This window comes from Daktulosphaira vitifoliae, unplaced genomic scaffold (genome assembly GCF_025091365.1).
Source record: "Daktulosphaira vitifoliae isolate Bord-2020 unplaced genomic scaffold, ASM2509136v1 Scaffold_5, whole genome shotgun sequence".
Lineage (NCBI taxonomy): Eukaryota > Metazoa > Arthropoda > Insecta > Hemiptera > Phylloxeridae > Daktulosphaira > Daktulosphaira vitifoliae.
In genome coordinates, this window is record NW_026099576.1 from 10,954,000 (window position 1) to 10,979,919 (window position 25,920).

General features: G+C 24.8%; 3 protein-coding genes and 1 long non-coding RNA gene across 4 annotated transcripts; 3 read left to right on the top strand and 1 right to left on the bottom strand.

Moving 5' to 3' along the window:
* The first annotated feature begins 3,252 nt into the window (after positions 1-3,252).
* Positions 3,253-4,974, top strand: LOC126908164 (uncharacterized). The gene is made up of 2 exons (XM_050690076.1): positions 3,253-4,162; positions 4,231-4,974. Exons 1-2 carry the CDS (start codon positions 3,283-3,285, stop codon positions 4,290-4,292), a joined length of 942 nt encoding a protein of 313 aa, XP_050546033.1. The 5' UTR covers positions 3,253-3,282; the 3' UTR covers positions 4,293-4,974.
* A 2,293-nt stretch (positions 4,975-7,267) lies between these two features.
* On the top strand, positions 7,268-8,180 carry LOC126908169 (uncharacterized). The gene is made up of 2 exons (XM_050690083.1): positions 7,268-7,884; positions 7,954-8,180. Exons 1-2 carry the CDS (start codon positions 7,437-7,439, stop codon positions 7,980-7,982), a joined length of 477 nt encoding a protein of 158 aa, XP_050546040.1. The 5' UTR covers positions 7,268-7,436; the 3' UTR covers positions 7,983-8,180.
* Positions 8,181-16,250: 8,070 nt separating this feature from the next.
* Positions 16,251-17,874, top strand: LOC126908170 (uncharacterized). Its single transcript, XR_007704721.1, has 3 exons — positions 16,251-16,429; positions 16,802-16,862; positions 17,570-17,874. It is a non-coding gene; the product is annotated as an uncharacterized LOC126908170 (long non-coding RNA).
* A 5,763-nt stretch (positions 17,875-23,637) lies between these two features.
* On the bottom strand, positions 23,638-25,037 carry LOC126908163 (uncharacterized). Its single transcript, XM_050690075.1, has 2 exons — positions 24,114-25,037; positions 23,638-24,046 (listed from the first exon to the last, which is right to left on the bottom strand). The coding sequence occupies exons 1-2, from the start codon at positions 24,991-24,993 to the stop codon at positions 23,985-23,987; spliced, it is 942 nt and encodes a 313-aa protein (XP_050546032.1). The 5' UTR covers positions 24,994-25,037; the 3' UTR covers positions 23,638-23,984.
* Between the last annotated feature and the right edge of the window lie 883 nt (positions 25,038-25,920).

Genomic DNA, 25,920 nt, shown 5'->3' on the forward strand with positions numbered 1-25,920 from the left:
TTCATGCATTATGCTTATAGATCATAGAACTATTAATTAAGAATAACGATTGAAATAGGAATTAAATTGCTTTTAGAACAATCGTCCTTTTTCTTAAAACTAAACACTATTTACATCGAAGTGTTTCTTATGATTTAATTTTTAATCACTGTCAGATATTATCTATACTTGCCCCAACTATGTCACTTCAATACCGTGTCGTGACCCCATTGTACTACCGTTTTCTTATATGATATTATCATATAAAATTTTTTCTGGTATATTATTTTACAAAATGTAGCGTAGTAAACACTATATGCTTTTACTAATAATATAGACTAGATATAGTACTACCAAGGATCCAATTATTTTTATATTAATAAGTACTTCTGCCGGGGTCACAGCACAGTGAGGACGTGTTACCGATTTTTATTATTTATTATATCAATAGAAAATTGTATGGAAATAAAAAAAAACCTAAAATTTTGTTGTCATAATTGACCCTCAGAGTCTGTGATAGTGACGTCATAAAAAACTAAGTAGCTACCTGTATTTGTAATCCCTCGTGTATTATACGTGTATATTAACTCAATAATTTGAATCTTTAAAGTTTTATAATCTAATTAGCAAATAAAGTTTTATTAAAGAATCAAATGCCTTTTACTAATAAAAAAACCCAAACATTTTATTAAATTCAAAATACATGTTTCCATTTGAAAAAACAAAGTTAACACCCTTACAAGGCATCAGGGATAAACTTTAAAAGTATTAGATATCCATTAATTTAAGAAAAATATGTAACTAAAGGTAACCAAAAAAAAATTTTACATTATTTTTATTTTGTAAGTAATTGATCGGGTTATGATAAAAAAAACAACCTAATTATAAATAGTATGTAAAATAAAAAATTTGTAGAAGTATCAATTAAACACAGTCAACATAAACCTTATATTAAGATGTATTATGAAATACATTAATTTATTTATTTTATGTTTTACCCGATTGCTAAGAGTATTGAATCGTATTTTATATCGCTAACAAGTTATGTATTTTATATGAAAATGTGTTTCCTCCCTTTATTATTTTTTTTATCAAACGTCCCTCTGCGGTTGGCACATTTAAAAGAGTTCTCTTGGGGCTCAAATTTCTTTTGTGCGCTAACAATAATTTTTGTCAAAAGCGGTAGGACGAAGAATAAAAAGGTGGAAATAATTGGAATACTTAAATTCGACATAAGTGCGTTTTTGATACTATTCTGGTTTCTGATCGAAAACAAGCACAAAGCGTTTCAAATAATAATATCATATTGAAACCGAATATAAATTGGACAGCGATTTTACATTTATTTTACAGTATTTTAAGGATTCTATAAAATTTATCATAAGATACTTTATTTAAATTATTTAGGAATTTATATTGAATTAATAAACAATTAATGTAATTAAAATTAAATTTAAGGTTCTAAAACACATAGAACACGTAGAAGTTACTAAATTAAATGAGGCTATTTCAATGCAAAAGTAAAATTCATAATTAGACACTTTAAATTTAATTAACATAACTATAACGTTATTACGGAACTAATTACCGACGTATTAATATAAAATATATACTTAGTAATTTAGTATATACCATATTGTATTATACTTTTAACATAATATTATCAATCAGTTTAATTCATATAGTAACAATGGTCTATTTTACTTTAAACAATGCATTTTTATTAGTGATATTTTTATAGACAATAACTTGGAGTATTATTATTAGTGGCTGGTTTCATGCAGTCGAAAAAACTGCAATTTTTTTCGATGGACCAATTTAAACTAATTGGACGGTGTTGGTCACATTCCCAGTAAAACAATTAGAATCACCCCAACGATATTCTTTTAAAAATTTTCACCTCAAATGAGATTATTTTTAAAGTACATTTTATAATAATACAATAAACATTATAGTATTATTGCCATTTAATTATTGCTAAAATAATAAATGAATGTATTATTGGGATTGCTTACAATTTTTACTTCATATATAATTTTATAATCGCTATCGAATGATGTAATAATTAATTTAACGAAAAGTTTACTTTCTATTGAACTATTATAAATAACATAAAGAATACTATAATAATTATAATATTCTAAATTAATTTACATAACTATTATGTAAATAAATTTAGAGTATAGCCGCAAAGAGTTCTTCAATGTAATTAAAAGGATTTTCCGTAGTAAGATTATTTATGATAGTCGTAATAAATATAATTTTAAAATATCATGAATGAACGAAGTAATCAAATATTATTTTTTTTGGTTTAACTTAAATTAAATTATTTTTAGTTTTAAAGCAAAACCTAATTAATTATTTTTTAATTATATTTAATTAATGTTTAAGATTTGATTAAAAAAAATGTCCGTAAAGTTATAAGTAATGTTTTAATATTCAATATATGTTTAAAATAATCAAAGCTAGACATAATAATAATTACACAATACAAATATGATTCTACAGTGTGATTTATTAACGCTAGCCACTCGTTCCTTTTAAAGTAGTAATTTTTAATTTTGTTTTTGGCTTTTATTAGTGACTTATATATTTCTAATTATCTGGTATAAAATATTTTTATGTCCATCCTTTATGTTTTATAGGTGTGCCAACTTAAATTTTTTAATAAAACATACATATTTAACAAGCTTATAAAATGAAAATTATGCAATTAAGAAAATAACAGATCGATAACAATCTTTGGACCAGTATTTCAAAAATTATTAATAGTTAAAAGTAATGACTTGTGGTGAGGAGTGTATGCTGCTGTTTTTATCACTAAATATTTATAGACCTCACTTCTCCACCAGCGAAGATATAACAATGTTAATAATTTCTAAAATACTGGTCCAGAAGTTATTATCGACCAGTATTTTTATTAATTATATCATTTTCTATTTTATAGTTAGTTGAATATGTATGTTTCAATTAAAAAAAATAAAAGTAACACCATTATATGCCATAAGGGATGAACATAAAAAATATCTTATAACTGATAAATAAAAATAGATATGTAACTAACAGCAGCAAAATAATAAAAATTTACAAAAAAAGTTATTATTTTAAGAAAAACCGAGTGAACACATCAAAAGAATCATTCAGAATATAACGAAGTTTATTATAAGTCGACAGATGGTTTATAGTAAATATTTATCTAATTATTTATGAATGTAGAACAGAATAAATACGGGAATTTATTAATTCTTCGATTTATATTTTGATAAAAATATTTTAATCATATTTATATGTAATTATATTCCAATGTTTTCATTAAAAATTTTAACGTTTAGTTTTTTATTATATTCTGTGATTTTGTATACAAACGCAAAAATGGGTACAAAAAAAACAATAGAACAGTTAGATTTGATACTACAGTTTTCAGGATGGAAAAATTTAAGTGATATAAATTTGATAAAATTTTACAGTAACACACATTATTTACAAAATATGATTGAAACACCAACACATTTTAATAAATGTAATCAAAAAATAAGAACTTTAACTATTTATCTCGGATGTACATATGCAAAGGTTATGCAAAATCTTTATTCAGTAATTAGTAACGTTATACGACATAGTAAAAGAAAAATTTACGAAGAAAAAGATTTAATCAATGGATGCATTTTCACCGATGAACTAATAAAGCTTATATCCTTATACATTGTTCCACTGGCAACATTATTAAAAGGAGCCATGGATGCTTTTGACTTATTACATGATACTCCATGGAATAACATAGAAAAATATGACTACATGGTAAGTCCTACATTAGAGAAAATTGAAAATATTCATGACTATTTAAAAAAACTAATTCTGTCACATAATGATATTTCTACATATACTGGGGCATTGGAAACTATTGATAAATTTTTTAAAATCAAAATGACAAATTTAAATAAAGACTGTGTACATTATTGTGAATTTGTACCAGTTAAAACAAATTTATGGAAAGAATGGAATCATGAGTACAAAACAATTTTTGGTCATGCCATTAATTTAGTATTTTTCAAATTTTTAACCAAAAAAATGCAGAATTATATCCAGACAGTAATTACAGAAAAGTATTTTCATCTCGGATTTAAATTTGATCCAATCACCGGAGAAACGATTTTACCAACACCAATGGATCCAATTGAGCTAGGTATTTAAAATATAAAATATTTATTAAAATATCAATTAAATATCTTATAATTTTTTTTATGAATTTAGATTTGGAATTAAGAGTACCATATCAACATCTTCCATCGCCAATACTAATAGGGACTCAATAATTGTTTTAATAATATAAGTTTTGTACTATATTTATAATTAACCACAATTTACATAATCAATTTGTAAATCTTTGGGTAACCATTTAAACAAAATAGTATGATTTAATTTTTAATTTATTTTTTATCGCTAAAAATATATGATATAATTATTTGATAATCTTAAATATGACATAAAATAGAAAATTACATTTTTATATACAAATATAGTTTGCCTGTTTAATATATAAGTTAATTAACAATAATTATAATAAACATTTAAAAAATGAGGACTGATATTTATTCACACATTTATTTATTGGTTGTAAATTTTTCTGGTACATTGTTTTACAAAATGTAGCGTAGTAAATACTATATGCTTTTACTAATAATATAGACTAGATATAGTAACATCAAGGATCCAATTATTTTTATTTTAATAAGTATATCTGCCGGTGTCACGGCACAGTGTGAATTACATACATGTGTAATAATTACAACAATCATTACTTAAGCTCATGGTTTACCATTATTGTAAAATAAATTAATACGGTATTTGACTTTAAAGTTTTCAATATATTTATGATACATATTCAATTGTTGAATGAAATATTAATATAAAATTGTTAAAATAGCAGAAGTTGTTATGAAGGAAAATTTATGCTACAAGCTTATAAGAAACTGGATTATAATTTATATGAATTTTATATGTATTGAACTTAAAATTAATATTTCTACATTATGAAACTTACATTTCTAATTAAAATATTTATGATTTTTCCGTGTACTAGTTCAATATAACAGAGGATTTATCATTATATTCAATTACATCAATATGTATATTCATTTTATAATTTAATAATGCAGAGTTTCACTTGTCCTGCTTTTTTATTTTCATTACGTTTATCATAATAATTTTTTATGGGACGATTGTTTAAATCATTACTTTCCGACTTCTTAGCAATCTTTTTATTTATATACTCGTATGAATAATCCTCTTTAATTGTCCTAATGCTTACAAAATGTGTATTATGATTTATTTTTGTCCCAAGACCACTTTTTAGTAAGATAGTAAACTTGCGTTACCACTTAAGTGTATGCAGTTGTTAATAGACATAAATTAAGTACAATATTTTTGTGTGCTGGAAAATACCTTAATAAATAAAAATTATTTTATACAATAACAATGCAAAACGGAAATTTTCTGTTATTTTTACCAATAATATCTTATTAGAAAATTTATTTTAAATTAATAAACTTTAAATTGTTGTAATTGTTAACGATTAATCGGATAAAAATATGTTAAGACTAAAATTATTTATATTTATTTTCCCTGTCAAAAAATTAGTTCCCACTTACAAATATTAAATTTAAGTTTTGAAATATCTTGTTGTGACCTTAAAAGAAGGAAATACATTGAACTTCAAAATAGTCCATTCTTATACAAGCGTTCTTGTGTAAAACTGCTCGCATATACATCAAAAATCGTATATTTTTACCGTTTCAAAAATAAAATAATAAAATACAGGATTTTTACTATTAATACAGGGTGCTATAACATTTCATCTGTTGATTTTCGATGGATCGTATTGTTATATGTGATATAACTCTTATTAAACTCTTATTGTTCCAATTTTGACGAATGGCGGTAAAGTCGAAAATAATCATTTTCATACACTCAAGATGTACTTTTGTGTATATAATCTTTAGTAACTTTTTTTTAACAATGAATGTTTGCAAACGCTAACAATGATTCAAAACACTAGAAGGCTAACACACTATCTCTTGGAATCTACCCTTTAGTACAACAAATTGTTTTATGGGATGAAGAATTATAACCATTTTTTTACATTATTATTATTTTAAGATATAGAACAAAGTTTGACTGGGGGGAAGGTCATCTGTGGCGTTCTTGCCGAAGAAAATATTGCTGACCATAAATTTTTTTAACTACAAGTACATACTATATATTATCGTCTTTTAACATAATACTATATACTATATAATATACTATTATAATACTTAATACTATATAATGCACACACGCTAAGTACCATTGCGTACTTCAATAGAGCTTTTCGTGTGATTGTTACAATTGAAGTGATTAAAGACTATTTAAACGTACTTCATGATACGGTATTATACCTTCATCGAATTCAAAAACAATTATTGAAGCGTCAAAATTTTCATAACAACAGTTATTGAAAAGAAAATCAGTGTCTATTTAATTTCAACCATAGAACAAGTCCCACTACAAATTATGTGAATACAACCTTTAACTACACAATAGTATTCTACAGGGTAATTGCTTAACAATGCCTTATGTAATAGCCTTAAAAGTAAATATAATAAGAATTTTCCTTTTTTAAAAATTAATAACATCTTTTGTTTTATAATTTTCAAAAAAACTATACTACTTCTACCACTTTGTATAAAAAATATAAATATTTTATAAAGTATTGATTCAAAAATTTTTAACGAGTGGTCAATTTTTTAGTTAATAGAATTTGTCAAATATAATTAATTATTAATTTTTGATTAGTTTAGATTATATTTATATATATTTTAAAATTAGATGAAAAAAATTGGAAATTTGTCAGAAAACGTTTAGATAGTTAAATAAATCTGTTGCTCTGCCATAAATATTTTTTTTGTTATTTATAAATGTACTTTATTACTAAACCGAATTACATTTTGATCAAAAAGTAACAGTAATTAAAATTATATTATTTTAAAAACTATTTCATTAATACTAGCCAAATTTGTTTTATATTATTATCTGTGATTTTGTATACAAAAGTATGTTCAATTATAAAAGTAAAAAAGGATCAGTTTAATAAGTTATTACAGTATTCAGGATGGAGAAATTTAAATGAATTAATTTATATAAAATATTTCAATAAAATGTATTATATTTAAAATTTGATTGAAATAACCACAAATACCAATAAATGTAAGCAAAAAATACGATTTTTGACTATATATCATGGATGCACATACGCAAATGTATTGAATAATCTTTTTCTAATTAATAAAAAATTAATATAAATATGTAAAAATAAATTTGAAGAAGAGAAAGATTTGATTAATGAATGTATTTGAACAGAAGAACTCGTAAAAATAGTATACTTATTAATTGTTCCACTAGCAATATTGTTCAAGAGAGCTATGGATGCTTTGGATTTACTACATATCCAACCTTGGGCATATAATAAAACTACCTATATGATAAGTCCTCGATTAGGGAAAATTGAAAATATTCATGACGATTTAAACAAACAAATTTTATCACGTGATGACATTTCTACATACTTATGGGCGATAAATACTGTTGATAATTTTTTTCGAATAATAATGGCTGGTGTAAATCATGACGCTTCACAATATTGTGTATTTGTACAAGTTGATAACAATAATTTATGGGAAGAATGGAATCAAGAGTACGAAATCATTATTAACCAAGGAATTAATTTAGTATTTTTCAAATTCTTAACCAAAAAAATTAAGAATTATATCCAGACAGTAATTACAGAAAAGTATTTTCAGCTCGGATTTAAATTTGATCCAATTACCCAAGAAACATTTATACCAAAACCAGATGACTCAATTGAGCTAGGTAATTTAAATAAAAAAATATTTATTAAAATATCAATTCAATGTCTTATAATTTTTTTTATGAATCTAGAATTGGAATTTAAAACAACAGATGAATAAAACAAAGATAATAGTAATAAAGACTCATTAAATGTTGTAAAAAAATAAATTACATTCTATATTTACGTTTAAAAATAAACCACACTTACATAATTAATTTGTAAATCTTTGGGTAACCATTTAAACAAAATAATATGATTTTATTTTTAATTTTTTTTTGAATCATTAATAATAAATGATATAAATATATATGATTATCTTAAATATGACACTAAAAATAATATAATGAAATTTTAGACCTATTTAGAAACTAATATAAATTGCCAGCTTAATAGATCAGTTAATTATCAATTACAAAAAATACAATAAACAATTAAATAATGAAGACTGGAATCTTACGCAAGTGATTTTAAATATATATACTCATTTATTATTAGTGGTACACATAAAAAGTTTAATAAATATAATATTGATATTCAAATTATAAAAATAAAAATAATTACTGAATTTTTGGTTTGAGTATTTATATTATTAATAATTTCTCGCCCTTATTCCTCCTCTCATCCATTTATAAGTATATAAAGTCTATAGAATATTGTATCGCAGGATAAGTATATTTAAATTATATAATATAAGTATATTCATATTTCCACATACATTTGGACATTAAATACTGTAGATAAATTTTTTGACGACATAATGAAACGTCAAAATTATGAAGTTGCTGAATATTATGAATTTCTAACTTATGATAAGAATTATTTATGGAAAGAATGGAATCAGGAGTACAAAACCAGTATTGGTCATGACATTAATTTAGTATTTTTCAAATTCCTAACCAAAAATTTTGAGAAAAATTTACAGTAAATATTCAGCGGCTTAAAATAAAAAAAATTAAAGAGGTCTATTATAATGTGACAGATGTTTTGTTTATTTATATTTTGATATTCATAAACAGAGAACAGATTACATACGTGTTATTTGACATTTTGTCAAATATTATTTTGATCGAAAATTTTCAGTCATAGTAGTTATTAGCAATTATTTTAGAATGCTTTCATTAAAACTTATAAAGTTAAGTTTTATATTTTCTGTGATTTTGTATGTAAAAGGAAACCAGAGTTCAAAAAAAAAATAGCAGATAGATAACTTACTAATGTATCCGGGTTGGACAAAATTAAATGATTTCCTTCATTACTCCTAATTAGTACTTCTATGATTTTTAAGTATAATATAGGAATAAATATCTAATAAATTTGTTCAACTTCGACAGTCATATGCATATAGAGGATAAATTGTCGAGACAAATTTTTTTTTTTAATTTATAGTTCGTAACATGAGCTTTAATTTTACATATATTTAAAAGATACAGTATTTCTGGAACATTTTCAAAATTTAATCTGAAAAAGTTTCTATTTGAATCCTTCCTTGTAGGCAGGTAAAGAGTCAGGTTTTTAATAAATGTATATCAAGTAAAAGATAGAAGAAGTCTGGTGAAACAGCAACCGCAAAAATTGTCCGGCTGATATCAAATACTTTATTCCTTAGATCTTCTCCGTTTTTAACTACATCTGTTCCTCTCATCTGTTATTCCCGCGTACATACTAGATGGAACACTCTCCTTAGTTTTGTTCAGAACTCCTCATACTTTTTGACAAAAATTTTACTACTTCTGTCGACCCGACGCAATCGCATTAGTCGCCTCTTATGACTGGCAGGGGGACCGTGGGAATATTCTTATCCTTAATCCACACAGACATTTATACACAGAGTGATTCTAATGAATATACTGTACAAATGATAATATACAGAAAAAACATAAAAGAGTTTGTGTACATCGTAATTTAAATGAACATTGACTGGTAGAAGTAGAGATTAGTAAGAGTATTGAAGAGGAAGTGAAAAAAGGCAAGGGAAATATGTGAGGATTATAAAATTATATACTCAGGTAAGACCAATACAAACAATGTTGTAGGTATGATAATGGATGATGAGATGAAAAGTAAAGTAGAACTAATTAAATGCCTATACTCCACAAGTAGGATGTGATGGAAGTATTTTAAAGAGAGATAGGTGAGGTAATGCAAGTTATACTTAGTAATGAGGATACGATAATACATGGATATAAAGGTAATAAGAGGAGAGGATGTAAATGAGTACGTGGAGGGTATGGTTATAATAGGAATTTAAGAGACTGGATAAAAATCGTAAACATTTTTAAAATGGTAATCTTGAGTTATTTATTACATCAACTTATGTAGTTACATTATTTAGGTTGTTATAATTAATAAAATTTTAGTTTTGATGCGTAGCTGAGAAGATTTTTTATATTTTTCGCCAATTTTTCTCAGCTCTCGCCGGACCGATTTTATTCAATAATACGTAAAATGATCACAACTAGTTTTTAGTTAAAGATATTACAGTCAAAACTTGAAAATGATTTTCCCTTTATCAAATAAATATTTACTTAACCAATTTTTTACATATAAAATGTTAAAATCATTAATTTCTAATGTTTTATGGAACTTATACTCGCTTCAGTATCAACATCGAAAATGATATCTTTTTTATTTACTTTTTCCTTTATTAATAGAAATCGAGAAGATAAGAGAAATCGTTAATTTTTATCAAATTCAAGGATTGAATGTTTAATTCACAACTAGTTTTATCTTTTGATATTGATTCATATTCTATAAATTCAAATATTTTAAGTGAATGTTCATATAAGTATAAAAATAACATAGACAATTTTTTATTATCATCTAATTTATTCACTTTTGACACGCAATCGAAATACTTAAAATATTTATTGATATCCGTTTCCATTTCTTCCCAATATGTTAATGATTTCATTCAATTTGGCATATTTTTGATAACTCATATAAAATGATTTTAAATTATCGCATAGGGAAATTTACGAACTCATTGTTACTATATTAAAAATAACAACAATGTGATAGTCGTTATATACGTAACCTACTACTTACTTAACACGTATGATTGTGTAACGTGTCAAACGTAAAAAATATGAGAATATATAACTTTGATGGTTTTTGTCATTTTTGTGTAGAGAGGAATCGGAAGCTGTAAGAACAATTATGGAAACAAATGTTGAAGGAAAAAGAAGTAGAGAAAGACCAAAAAAGAGATTGATAGCAATATGAAGACTGCTGACGTGTACATTGATGAGTGAGATCGTGTCTTGTGAAAGTTGAAGAAAAAGGTGGCTCACCCAAGTAGTTGGGAAAAATAAGAGGAAAAAGAAGAACAAAGATGAAGATTACATAATGTAATGTCTGCCTACCACTGTGTTATTCGTATGTGTAGTGTGACAGTGGAATTCATGAATTACTTGACATTTACTAAAGCGGTAGTATACTTCAGGAGCTATTTTACAATGAGCAGTTAAATAAAATCTACCTGATTTTGGAACACTGCACCTGGTTAATTAACCTCTGTGAGTAGCCAAAAGTTACACGGTATAAGGGTTATTTAATAATAATATATTATAATACCGTGATTGTTTTAAAGTAAAATAAGTTTATTTTGCTTTTAAACGTAACAATACAGGGTGGCCCACCACTCACTGACAACTTAAATAACTTTTGATCCAGTTAATATTTTTAGTTGATTTTTTTTTTAAATAATAGTTATACGTTAGGTCTATAGCTATATCTCAATAATTAATTTTTTTACATTTTATTAAAAATATTAATTATTTTTAAATTTTAAATAAAATGTAAAAAAAAAATCTAAGATAGCTATTTTGTAGAGTAGAATTTAAGAAAAATTTTAGTAAAAAAATATCTTATTAATATTCAGTAGTAAATATTCTGTAGCGTTTTGAAGTTTGTGAAAATTTGAATTTTCATGTATTATTTTACGGTATTAAACATTGAAATACGTATTGAGAAAAGGACAGAAGAAAACGCTATCTTTTCATGATTACTGTGTATACATATGATGATAATGTGTATACATTACAAACTTGGCATTAATACCATGATAAGAAATTAGATAAGGCAATTATTACTTATCACTCTCATTCAAAAGTATATTGAAAAGATAGCGTTTTCTTCTGTCCTTTTCTCAATACGTATTTCAATGTTTAATACCGTAAAATAATACATGAAAATTCAAATTTTCACAAACTTCAAAACGCTACAGAATATTTACTACTGAATATTAATAAGATATTTTTTTACTAAAATTTTTCTTAAATTCTACTCTACAAAATAGCTATCTTAGATTTTTTTTTTTCATTTTATTTAAAATTTAAAAATAAATAATATTTTTAATAAAATGTAAAAAAATTAATTATTAAGATATAGCTATGGACCTAACGTATAACTATTATTTAAAAAGAAATCAGCTAAAAATATTAACTGGATTAAAAGTTATTTAAGTTGTCAGTGAGTGGTGGGCCACCCTGTATACAAAACAGTCAAAACTCGAATACATAAGTATTTCCACCCTGTATACTTAAATATTAAAAAATACATGAAATACGGGTGTACAATATGACGTGATCGTACGATTTGGTAGCACGTCGGCGAATGTAAATAGATGAACTTATTTACATAGTCGCCAACTTGTTTTCGCACCTTCACAATCGTCATTGTTGACAATAACACTATGTTCGTCTTGTTTTTATCATCAAAAACTGGATTATAATAACTATGATTTTAAATCTATTAAATTCAAAATTATGATTTCTAAATAATCTTACATTATAAAATTTATCTCTAATAAAAATTATAAAATAACATCATTATTTAATTATATGCTTTTCATTTATTAATTCTATTATTTTGCTAATCAGAATACATATATTTTAATAACAATTATATCTATCTTAATTCAAAATAATAATTGAAATACATCTTCCATCAAAAATTAACAACTTATTATTTAGTTTAATAAAAATTATGTAAAAATCAGTACATTTGGGATCAAGAATAGTAGAACTCAGTATAGAATAAAATCTTGTGTGTTTCACATTGACACAGTAAACACAGTATCGTATCAATATCAGTATAATAAAAAACATCGATGCGTTTATATAGAATAACTTAAAAAAAACCCGGCACAGTGGGGTCGTGGCATAGTTGGGTTCAGTATAGATGATATCTGCCAGTGATTAAAATCACTATCATAAAAAACGCTACGATGCAAATCTGTAGATAGTGTTTAATTAAAAAAAAAAAATTTGTCAAAAAAGTAGGTCAAGTGAGAGCAGAGAAAATAAATGATAGCTACAAAAAAAAACCACATAGTAAAATAATATTTATAATGAATTTCTTCTCACGAGAGGAGACTACAGTAAAGGGATTCTTGATATTTATTGAAATTATTGAATCTAAATGAGATAAAAATCAAATGAGTTAAACATTTTATTCTAACTCAAAAAGAATTAAGAAAAAATTCAGTGCCACAGGCATGAAAGATCCAAGTGTTACCGCCTCAGAAACCATACGTCTCATTCGTCACTTAATAAAAATGGAAACTTAGCTAGTTCAAATTTAAAGTTATTTTTCTCGACTCCAAAGAAACAAAAAAATTTAAATATGTTTAATTTTTTATACTATGTCAATTAGATTGATATAATATTTATGAAAATTAGTGTAATCCTTTTATAATAAAATAAAATACAAAACCAAGAATTTTAACACAAAAATAACATATTTTTGAATACGGTAGCTGTTTTCACCATGAAAATAAAATAAAGTCCGAATTTTTTTTTTAATTTTAAAGTATATTACATAAGCTTTAATTTAAGATATATATAAAAGTCAGTATTTCCGGAACACTTTCAAACATTAAGTTGAAAAAGTTCTACTTTCTATATGTATTTATATGTTTTGAACCACCCGTGTATTAAGGGAAATGGTCCGATTTAAAAAAAAAGTATGTCGAATGAAAGAAGTATATAAATATTATTTATTATAAGAAAATTGTGTTGATCCATACATTTTTCAAAAAGTTATAACACTTAAAGTTAAAAATGTAAAATATAAAATCGAGAATTTTAACAAAAAAATAGCATACGTTAGCCAATTTCACCGTGAAGACAAAATAAAGTCCGAAATTTTTTTTTTTCATAATAAAGTATATTACATTAGGTTTAATTTATGATATATATAAAAGTGTCAGAACATTTTCAAAAATCAAGTTCAAAAATATACCAAATAAAAGGTAATGATATCATGCATCTATATAAAAAGAAATTATATTGATTTGGTTATTTTTAAAAAAGTTATAGCAATCTTAAGTAAAAAAAATTGAAAAAATTTCGAAAATTAGCGATTTTTAAATTTGTAATTTTTTTGAAGGTTTTACGGGGAACGAGGGAAATTTTTTCAATTTTTGAGGGTAATGTCTTCGACTAGATATGATTTGTGATCTTTTGACGTATCGTAGAAAGAAATCGGATCAATGAGAGCTGAGAAAAAGTGGTAACAGACATAATAAATAAATAAATAAATAAAAAAACACATCATATTAAAATTAACACCTTCTCAGCTTCACGTCAAAGCTAAAACAACTATGTTTACGGAATTTTTATAAATTTTTACATTAATGATATTGCTTATAAAAAACATGTTGTTGGGATGTTTATTTAATCTTCAAATAAATTGTAAAAGCTTTAATTTAAAAAAAATAATACTATGTATGTAGATATTCTAAAATATTTTAAAATGTTTAAAAAAAAACATTTTTTTTAAAAATCAAATATATATTTTATAAATTTATTGGTTGATTTCACACAATAAACTGGTCGTCAAGACAAATTTTTAATTCGTATAATAGAAAAGGATGTGACAAGTTGGCTTCTTAAACTCCAACTTTATCTCTTAAATAAATTATTTATATATTCATTTCAAAATTAATAGGGAGAGACCTCCATTAAGAACTTTTGGATGTATTATAAAATTTTGATTTAGTATACCGACTGACAAAAAAAGAAAAAAATAGTTAATACACCTAGAAAAGAAAAATCTACTTTTAAGGTATACCCCTGGATGATTATTAGAATTATTTTATCAGCTTTTGAAATTGTTTAATTATTTATAAGTAAATTATTTTATATACAGGGTGATTCATTAAGAATAAGACACTCATTTTCTCGGTAATTATTGAAAATTTTAAATTTTTGGTGAGGAAAATATTGTTTAATTCAAAAAACTCTACAATAATACGTAGTAAAAACATAAAATTTTCATCCCTTCGAGGTTAAAAATCCCTATTTTTAATTTGTTATTATGATTTAAAATAAAAGTATAAGCAACTTGCTCTTATAATTTTTTTTCCGATTAACCGTTCGTCTGTCACATTGTATTATTATACTATTTTGAATACAGAAGGCATTATTTTTAATATAAACTAATTTTTGTTGACCAAAATATGACATGTAAGACAGCAAAAATAATTTACAACACAATTATTGAGAGATAATATATTCAAATCGGGCCTTAACTATATTATTAGTAGTACAGTCTATTGGTTTGTAAGACAAACTGTAATACTGATAAATTAATTTCTTTGAAAAACCCAACTCTATGCGTAGTATAGTGACTCCTAATAATCCAAAACTACAATAATATTATCGTAATCATTGTTACGCAAAATAATATTTATTTTTGTTGACGGATACGTATTAAAAGTTGTAGCGTAACCCTCATAAACAGGATTAAGTTAAATTGGTTTATGTTACACCATAGAAAATGAGTGACTCCTGTATTCGAAACAGTAAAATAATAATAGAAATTTATTCCAAAATCATATAACTTTAACAACTTGTTAAAGTTCTACTGTTACCGCTTGTAACAGTAGAACGGTTCATCGGAAAAAAAATTATAAGAGCAAAGTTGCTTATACTTTTATTTTAAATCATAATAACAAATTAAAAATAGGGATTTTTAACCTTGAAGGGATGAAAATTTTATGTTTTTACTGCATATTATTGTAGAGCTTTTTAAATTAAACAATATTTTCCTTACCAAAAATTAAAAATTTTCAATAGTTACCGGGACAATGAAAGTCTTATACTTAATGAAACACCCTGTATAGGCATTTCATATAGAAATAACAAAAGTTCAATAGCCCTCATTTCATTTGTATTTAAAAATCCCCTTATTACTCTCTTGATTTGTATAACACTTTATAAGTCTTAAAATTATATTTGCAATAATTTTTATTCATGATGTTTTTCGTAAGCTATTACAATAAATTGAAATTTATTTTTATATTCATACTCAAATTAAATCTTACGCTATAAAACATCAACAATTTATATATCGTTCGTGAAAAAAGGTATATGCGTAAATAAAATCAAATATGTGTTCATTTAAATTATTTTTGAAAAATTTGTCATTGTGTAATTAATATACTTAAAATTACTAACATGAAAAATTAGCAAACAATACTATTTTTTTAAAATTCAAGAAATTCATTGTTCCAAGGATCAACTTACTTCGCACTTCCCTTTACTATAATGGCTTTCAAAAGTATGCTTTTCTTGTATAAATATACCTAATTTCACATTTTATAATAGTATAACTATTTAAAAATACAGCATGTTCAATAAGTAAGGAAACAGGTAAATTGTTACAATGAGAGCAATAGATACCAGTTTCTTTACTTACTGAACATTATATATATGTATCAAATTATTAATATTTTACTAATATCTTATGTTACTACCCTTTTATTTAATTATTTATTTTTAAAAATCTATCAACTTTTTCAACCCCTTTTTGATGGGTATTTTTATAAATATGTATGCTAGATATAAAAATAGTAGACTACTCAAACATTTTATTACTTGAAATACAGAAATACAATAGACTATCATAAAAATAAATGTTTGTTGTTTTCAGAATTCAATACTCGCTACACTCTTAAGACTAGTTCAGACTATTCCAGTAATTTAGTCGAGTGGTAAGTGATTTACTAACTACTAAACGATTTAGTAACTGAAAAGTGTTCAGACAAAATTAGGGTTTAAAACTGTTTCATTACATTAGTAGGCCTTTATTTAGTTATCAGCCGGGAAAGAGAGGGTAGCTACTCGACCACAAAAAAATAGAATAGAATGGATTGACTAAACTAAATTACTTTACTAAACTACTCGTCTAAATCGATCTGTTCATATGTGATTAGTTACTAAAATACTCTCTACTTGACTAAATTACTGGCATAGTCTGAACTAGTTTTTAGTTGAATCCTTAAATTTATATAAAATATATTTAAAAAGACGCAATTGTTATTTTTAATCATAGTATACTACAAATTTTTAATTTTTTAATGATGAATGAATACATTGGCAAAACATATTATAATAACCTGAAAGATAGGTAATAGCAATATGCTGAATGTAATAATACTAGATGCAATAATATATTATACTAATAATATAATATAGTATATTAGTATCAAATAATTTTGAGCTCCATGAAATTGAAGATAATGAAATATGATGAATGTTGTGAAGTTTATGACAAAATGTTGATTATTTTCAATTACATTCTTATATTTTATAGGGCTATCAACTTAATATGTAAATACTTTATAATAAATTTTTATATACTATATAATAAATTTAATAAATACTATACTAGTCATAATAATAGAATTATTTTTTTTAGATAAAACAAAACGCCCTTCTACAAAGAATAAGAAAATAAAGTAGATGCACGATATGTGTTGCAGTAGATTATTCAGTCGCTACCGTGATAATGTTCAACTGTTTGCTGTTGGTTCCCGAATGGGTGACCATAAGGAAACTTTAACAGTGAGACACATCTTTCCCATACTGCGTCTCTCAGCTATAATCAATTCGATGCATCTAGTCGATAGCTGGTAATGATATGAATGACAAAGAAGAACCTTTGTATCTTATCAACATTTTATTATTAATTTTTTTTTTCCATAAAATTTGAATTGAGTAAATCGTAAAATTTTATCTGTTTTTTCTTTTTAACGTTAGATACCACAGCGCGAGTCCCTGGCCGAACCAATGTCGGTTTGAATACGTAAACATTTATTGAATAGAAGATTTCCAATGCATTTTTACATCATAAAAAACTTATATATGAGTACGCTACAAGCATTTATTTTATGTGTGAAATCTTCCTTAGCCATTCGAATGCATTTATCGTTTCAGATACTATAGTATAATGGTACTATCTCATATAAGAAGAGTATAAAAGATTTGCACTTCTGAAAATAATGAACTTATTTAGTAGATATTCTTCAGTACTAAGTTTTCTGATTAATAAAAACTAAAAATCATTGAAATGCAAGGTTCTTTAGTTTGAAGAACATAACATTAAATAACCAATTGTCCAAAATAAGTCAATTATTACAACATAGGACCAAGTGTGCGTACGTAATGCAAGGAAAGCACGAGACAATAATTTTTTGGTTTAACGTATATGTTATAATAGTTCAGTCGTTTATCTCTATAAGTCGCATAAGTACGCTTCTCATTTCGGACTTACGTTTCTGGCCGCCNTTGTCCAAAATAAGTCAATTATTACAACATAGGACCAAGTGTGCGTACGTAATGCAAGGAAAGCACGAGACAATAATTTTTTGTTTAATATATATGTTATAATAGTTCAGTCGTTTACCAAAGATAAATAAATAACCGCCGTAAATTACATAAATAAAGCCAATCCTTGCTTTGCATGCGTAACATAAAATTATTATCCTCATTACGAATTGCATTTTCTTTTGAATTTTACTACTTGACTTCTCCAATGCCAAACAAATTTAATTTTGGATATTCAAGTCATAGATAATGAATTTTTACTTTTTTTATGCACAAAAAATCATAAAAATTGCTATTACTGATTTACTTACAGATTATTCGAGTACCACAGTACTGAATATCGTTAAATTTGTAATAAAATAAACTTTCTACTTATTATGAAATATAATTTTAAATTTTAGAAATTAAGCATTCAGTTTTACTCCGTAATGCTCTGAATTATTGTAGTAGTAAAATCAACTGAAATATACAAAAATAATTATTTATATATTTATTTTTAAACAATTAAGTTTTATCTCGTTTTTGTTAAGTAAATAGTTAAAAGTAAACGTATTATGCAGTCCACTCTGAAACCAAAACAAAATGGTTTGAATGCATATATTTTGCTCATTGTTTTATAATTTTATTTATTTTAGTTCTAAAGAGTACTAGTTTTATTTAAAATAGATTTTTGACAAAGCACTAATACAATAGTATTATTAAGAAATTGCGTGTCTACTTCGTTTGAATTTAACTCGATAGTCCTAAATGGTAAAGACTAAAAATTTACGACTTCCGTTGAATAAATCGTACATTATAAAAAAAAAATAGGATATCCTGTCGTCAGTTTGTGGTCCTGTAGTTTCAAGAGAGTAAAGTTGCAGAAATACTATAATATATTTTGATAAATATAAATTATAATTTCATTTTTTTGTTGTTAAATCTCCTTCCTTGTCAGAATTACTTTTAGTTATAGTTAAAAAATCGTCTTCAAAACAGGAAATAGATGTTATTACATATGACTTAAGTACAATCGGATGAAACATGAAACACTAGATTAAATTATTGCTTACAATGACTAACTATAAAATTTTTAATGAAGTAATTGCTGACGTTGCTCTTATTAGTTTTTGATTAAAATCAAAAGTTTCTATCCTTTATAAAAAATATTTCATTTGTGGAATCTTTTTTAATACCATGAGTTAAAAATGATTACTATAATTACTATCAAAATTTTTATTACGATAGAAAAGTAATGATTTTAACTAATATTGGGTTTTTCTCATAAATGTACTGCAAACAATAATTATAATTTTTTCTGACCTCATAGTAATCTGAACAATACCATATTTTTTAATTATCTTAAAATTTTCTATTTATCAATTTCATTATTACAATTTTAGCTAAAAAAAGTTTATTCTTTTTATTATAAGCTATCATAAAAATAAACATTAAAGAATCAAAAAAATAAGTTAAGAAGAAAATTTTGAATTGACATTTTACACGGATTATTATTAACATATTAAAAATCTAAATTAATAAAAATTTGAAAACAAATTTTTTGTTTTTAAATATTTTTTTTATATGTAAATACTTGTTTTTACTAATTAGTAAAATTAGAGGTGATAGAAAAAATATAATTGCAGATTTTAAAACAGCATGAAATTTCATTCAAAAAAGTATATTTTTGACTCTGTTGAAAATTTCTTGTAGACCAATGTATTTATTCATAATTAACAAAAAATTATTTTATAATAATTTTTACATCAAGACCTTTAATTTTTATATATATTCACCAGAAATATGATAAAATTTAAAAGTACTTTATTATTTTATATGATTTCTCCGTAAAAATTACAATATTAAATTATTTTATAATAAATTTAATTTCTATACTTACTATTTAATTATGTATTATACTTCTAAATCAACAAACTACTGATCAGGATATAATTAAGGAAGTGGGAGTTGATGTTGCTTTTGGAATAATTCAGCAATTTCTTCTAAAAATTACACTTTCACTCGTTTACCTTTTATCTTTTGCTTTTTCTTTACTGTGTTACGACACTAGTATTATGAATATAATTAAAGAAATAAGAGTTGATGTTGCTTTTGGAATAATCCACCAATTTCTCTAAATGAAACACTATCTACAGCTTTGCATCGAAGCGTTTCTTATCATAGTAATTTGAATCACTGTCAGATATCAACTATATTTTTCCCAACTATGGTCGCGGCACAGTATTCCACAAACCCATTGTACTACCAGTTTTTCTCTCACTAATCTTGTAGAAAGTATAAAAAACGTATGAAAAAAAAGATAAAACTTCTTTACACTGTTGATATGATAAAATCTATTTATTATGAATACTCTGATAACGTTTAAAATACTGTAAAAATATCTAACAATTAAAAAAATAATATTAATTTAAACGCTGTTAATCCACGCATGAGACGACTAAGATTGATTATGACAAATGTCAGTCTAATCTACCCGACTCAGTGTGTAATGAAACTGGAGTTGAGTTCAGATTGTCTTTAAAAAAAACAATAGTAATAATAATACTTAGAATTAAGCATGGACGATGAAATTATTGAGGAAAAATGTATAATACTTACATCTATGTGGTAAAAAATAACACGAATAAGGATGTATGCATATACGTTAACGGCGTGTACTGAATGTCATATTATATGTACGCTGTTGTATCTATTGTATGAATATAATATATATATATATTATGTTTACTGAATATTCACTTTTAGAATAGTGCATAAGTGATAGATATGTTGGAATTATCCTAAAGAGAATCTTGAGCATTTCAAATGCGTACTATGATATGTATAAAGTAGTTTTTATTTTAAAATACTTTATATTGCGTTTGAAGTATTTTTTGCTAAGAAAATGGTCAATGGTGAGCAGAATAGGCTAGTAAATAAATTATGCTAAGGATATTGTCCGCCGTCAACTCAGGAGATGAAACTGTGTTTATATTTTTCTAATTGAATTAATATTACAAAAAAACAAAAATTCTTATCTACCCATGTTATTGTGAATTTAATCTTAAATACTCTATTTGCGAGTTTTTCTGTCTATAGTTCAAATCACTTTCGTAATACACTGAGTATGTTAATTTCATCTACAAAGTTTACAATTATTATTATTTTATAGATTTATTTAAAATGATATTATAATTTATGTTAATTCTGTTTCGCATTTATAAATATTATTATAACAAGACGTTGTCCTGTCAAAGTCGTTTTCTTTTATAGAACATAATTAATGATTACATCTAAATGAATAAAACAACAACAAATGGAAGATTTTACAATTAGATACTTTGCCTTACAGTTATTCATGAATTGTTTCTTTTAGTTAGTTATACTAAAAAAAAATTATTGTTAATAATCAACCAAACTTTACTTTGTTTATTTGAGGTATATATTTTATAATGTCTTTTTTATTTTATTTATTTATGAAGTTAAACGGCCACATTTGATTCAAGTACAGGATATGTTTTCAATATGTGATTTAACAATTGATAATTTAATATATGCAACATGAATTACTTAAATTATATGAATTATTAAATTACTACATGGTATTAAAATCTTCTACTACTATATTAATGTGCTCTGGGTTGAAGTTTTTCGGTTTTTGAAATTAAATGTCTGACCTTAGATAAGACCTATATGGGAGGTTCAGTAAGTAAGGAAAAATAATTCTGTTGTTCTCATTGTTCATAACAATAGACCTGTTTCCATACTTTTTGAAAATTTCGCACATCGATGTTATAGTGCACGTGGATGATAAGGATGAAATCTTTATCGAAAAACATTAAATCTTCCTCGAGTGCATCAATTTTATATTGTAGTTTTTAGAGGCACCACTTGGAGGTTTCAATTATAACCTCATCATGTATTTTGTACCATGTACTAAAAAAAAAACCCAGCACAGGGGGGTCGCGGCACAGTGGTGACGTGGTATAGTTGGATCAAGTATAATGATATCTGACAGTGATTAAAATCACTATCAAAAAAAAACGCTTCGATGCAAATCTTTAGATACTGTTTAATTTTAAAAAATTGGTGGACTATTCCAAAAGCTACATGATCTGCTAGTTCATTATTAATATCCTAATTAAGATAAAGTATGTAGAATGAAAAAGGGATTATTAAAAAATATTATTTCTCATAAAAAAATAATGTTGGTCCATACACTTTTCAATATGTCATAGCATTATAAAGTTAAAAATTTAAAGAATAAAATCGAGAATTTTCACACAATAATAACATTCGGTAGCCATTTTCACAATGAAGATAAAATAAAGTCCGAAATTTTTTTTTTGCATAATAAAGTATATTACATTAGCTTTAATTTAAGATATATATAAAAGTGTCAGACTTTCCGGAACACTTTCAAAATTTAAGTTGAAAAAGTTCTACTTTCTACATGCATTTTTTAGATTTGAACCCCCCTCGTATATAGGGAAATGGTCGGATTTAAAAAAACAGTATGTCAAATGAAAGATGTATATAAATACTACTCCTCATGAAAAAATTGTACTGATCCATACATTTTTCAAAAAGTTATAGCATAATAAAGTTAAAAATGTAAAATACAAAATCGAAAATTTTCACACAAAAAAAGCATTCGGTAGCCATTTTCACCGTGAAGATAAAATAAAGTCCGAAATTTTTTTTTTGCATAATAATGAATATTACATCATTTTAAATCCCCGCTTGTGGGCAGGTTAAGGGTTAAATTTATGAAAAAAATATACCAAACGAAGGGTAATGATATTACACATCTATATAAAAAAGAATTATATTGATATGTTCATTTTTGAAAAAGTTACGGCAGTTTTTAGTAATAAAAATTGAAAAAATTTCGAAAATTAGCGATTTTTAAATTTGTAATTTTTTCGGAGGTTTCCCCCATTTACGGGGCACGAGGGAATTTTTTTCAATTTTTAAGGGTAATGTCTTCGACTAGATACAATTTGTGATCTTTTGACGTATCATTGAAAGAAATTGGTTCGGTGAGAGCTGAGAAAAAGTGGTAACAGACACAAAAAAAAAAAAAATAAATAAATAAATAAACACATCTTAGTAAAACCAATACCTTCTCAGCTTCACATCGAAGCTAAAACATACTCAAACCAAACATACAGTATTTTCATTCAATTTTTATAATTGTTAATATCAATATTATATTTATTAAGCTTTTCATGTTTACAAATAATAATAAATTTATGTATAAACATAAAAATATCCAAGCTACAATTCCAGTTCACTTTTTAATTGTTTGTTGTCATGTTTATAATTGTTAATTAACTGTTATATTATGCAGGTTGGGTTGAAAATCTTAAATATTGTCATATTTAAGATTATAATGTCTATTTATATCATTTATTTTTAGTGATTAAAAATAAAATCGTATTATTTTGTTTTCATAATTATTCATTGATTTACAAATTAATTATGTAAATTTTGATTTATTTAAAAAAAATAATGCAGAACAAAATTTAATTAGTCTCTATTAATATTGGCAATGGAGGATCTTCATATAGTGCTCTAAATTCCAATTCTAAATTCATAAAAAAAAATTTAAGATATTAATTGTAGTTTTAATAAATATTTTTTTTTTCAAATACCTATATCACTTGGTTCCTTTGGTTTTGGTAAAAAGATTTCTTCGGTTATTGGATCAAATTTAAATCCGAGTTGAAAATACTTTTGTATAATTACATTCTGGATATAATCCTTAATTTTTTTGGTTAAGAATTTGATAAATACTAAATTAATTCCTTGGTTAATATTGTCTTTGTACTCATGATACCATTTATCCCATAAATAATTCTTGCCAAGTAGAACTAATTTACAATATTGTTCAACGTCATGATTTATACCTATCGATACGATTCGAAAACGATTTTCTATTGTATTTAATGTCCATAAGTAAGTAAAAATATCTTCACGTGATAATATATGTTCGTTTAAATCATTAAGAATATTTTCAATTATACCTAATCGTGGACTTACTATGTACTGACATCTTTGATATACCCAAGGTTCGCTATGTAAAAAATCCAAAGAATCCATAGCTCCTTTCATCAATTTTGCCAGGGGAATAATAAATATGGATATTATGTTTATGAGTTCTTCGGTGCAAGTACATCCATTAAAATAATCGTCCTTTTTTTTTAATTTGTTCTGACAAATTTGAATAATGTTGGTAATAATTGAAAAAAGATTATTTATAACATTTGAGTATGTGCACCCAAGATGTATGGTTAACATTCTTATTTTTCGCTTACATTTATAGCGATCTGCGACTGGATCGATAAAATCACGAGGATATTGTATTTTATTGAAATATTTTATGTAAATCAAATTATCAGAATTTTTCCATCCTGAATACTGTAATAATGTATTTAACTGATCCATATTTGATTTTAAAATTATACCTGCTTTTGTATACATAACCACAGAAAATAATATAAAACCAAAATTGGCTAGTTTTAATGAAATCATTCGGAAGTTAAATAATTTTAATTACAATTGAACTTTTTGATAAAAAATAATTCGATGAAGTATAAAAGGACACTTATTTATTCTATTTTACATTTATAAGTAACAAGATAAACATTCATGATAGAACAACTGTCGTTTTAAAATAAATTTCTATAATGTTTTTTACTTATGGTTTATTGAACTATCTAAACATTTTCAGAGATATTTAAATTTTTATTTATCTAATATTAAAAATAAATTCATTATTTAAAAAAAATTATAGTGTGAACATACACAGAAGTACATTCTGGGTGTAAGAAAATGATAATTTTTGACCTCGCTGCCATTTGTTAAAATAGAAACAAATAAGGTTTGGGATATCACATATAACAATACGATCCACCAAAAATCAACGACCCTGTTCTTTGACTGAAACAGAAATGAACAGCATATACTAAAACAACAAAAACCTTTAAATAAAATGATACGATCACATATATGTGCTCATATCCTATAACATCATTCTACCGCCGACTAGGCTTATAACATTGATACACATATTAATGTGACACACATATTAATACAGGAGCGCAGACTGCACACATAAACACTTTTGGGATTTACGACCACCGTGTCGTAGTACGAGAGTCTCAAACACCAGACTTTTTACAATCATCACGACTTATGGTCTAAAATATTAAATTAAATGAGGTACTACCAAGATGTTATGTAATAACCATAACAGTCATATTGGTGCTGATATTGTACATTGCAGCCCAGCACGACTTATGTACATGAATTTAGTTCAATCGTATTTTGACACTATAAACTTAAATATCTGGACTATTGATTCAGTGTTACAACTAAATTATAATTATTATCAAAAATATTGAACGTATAAGTGACTGTAAACCAATAATAAAGCAACTAATTAAGTTTATACACGAG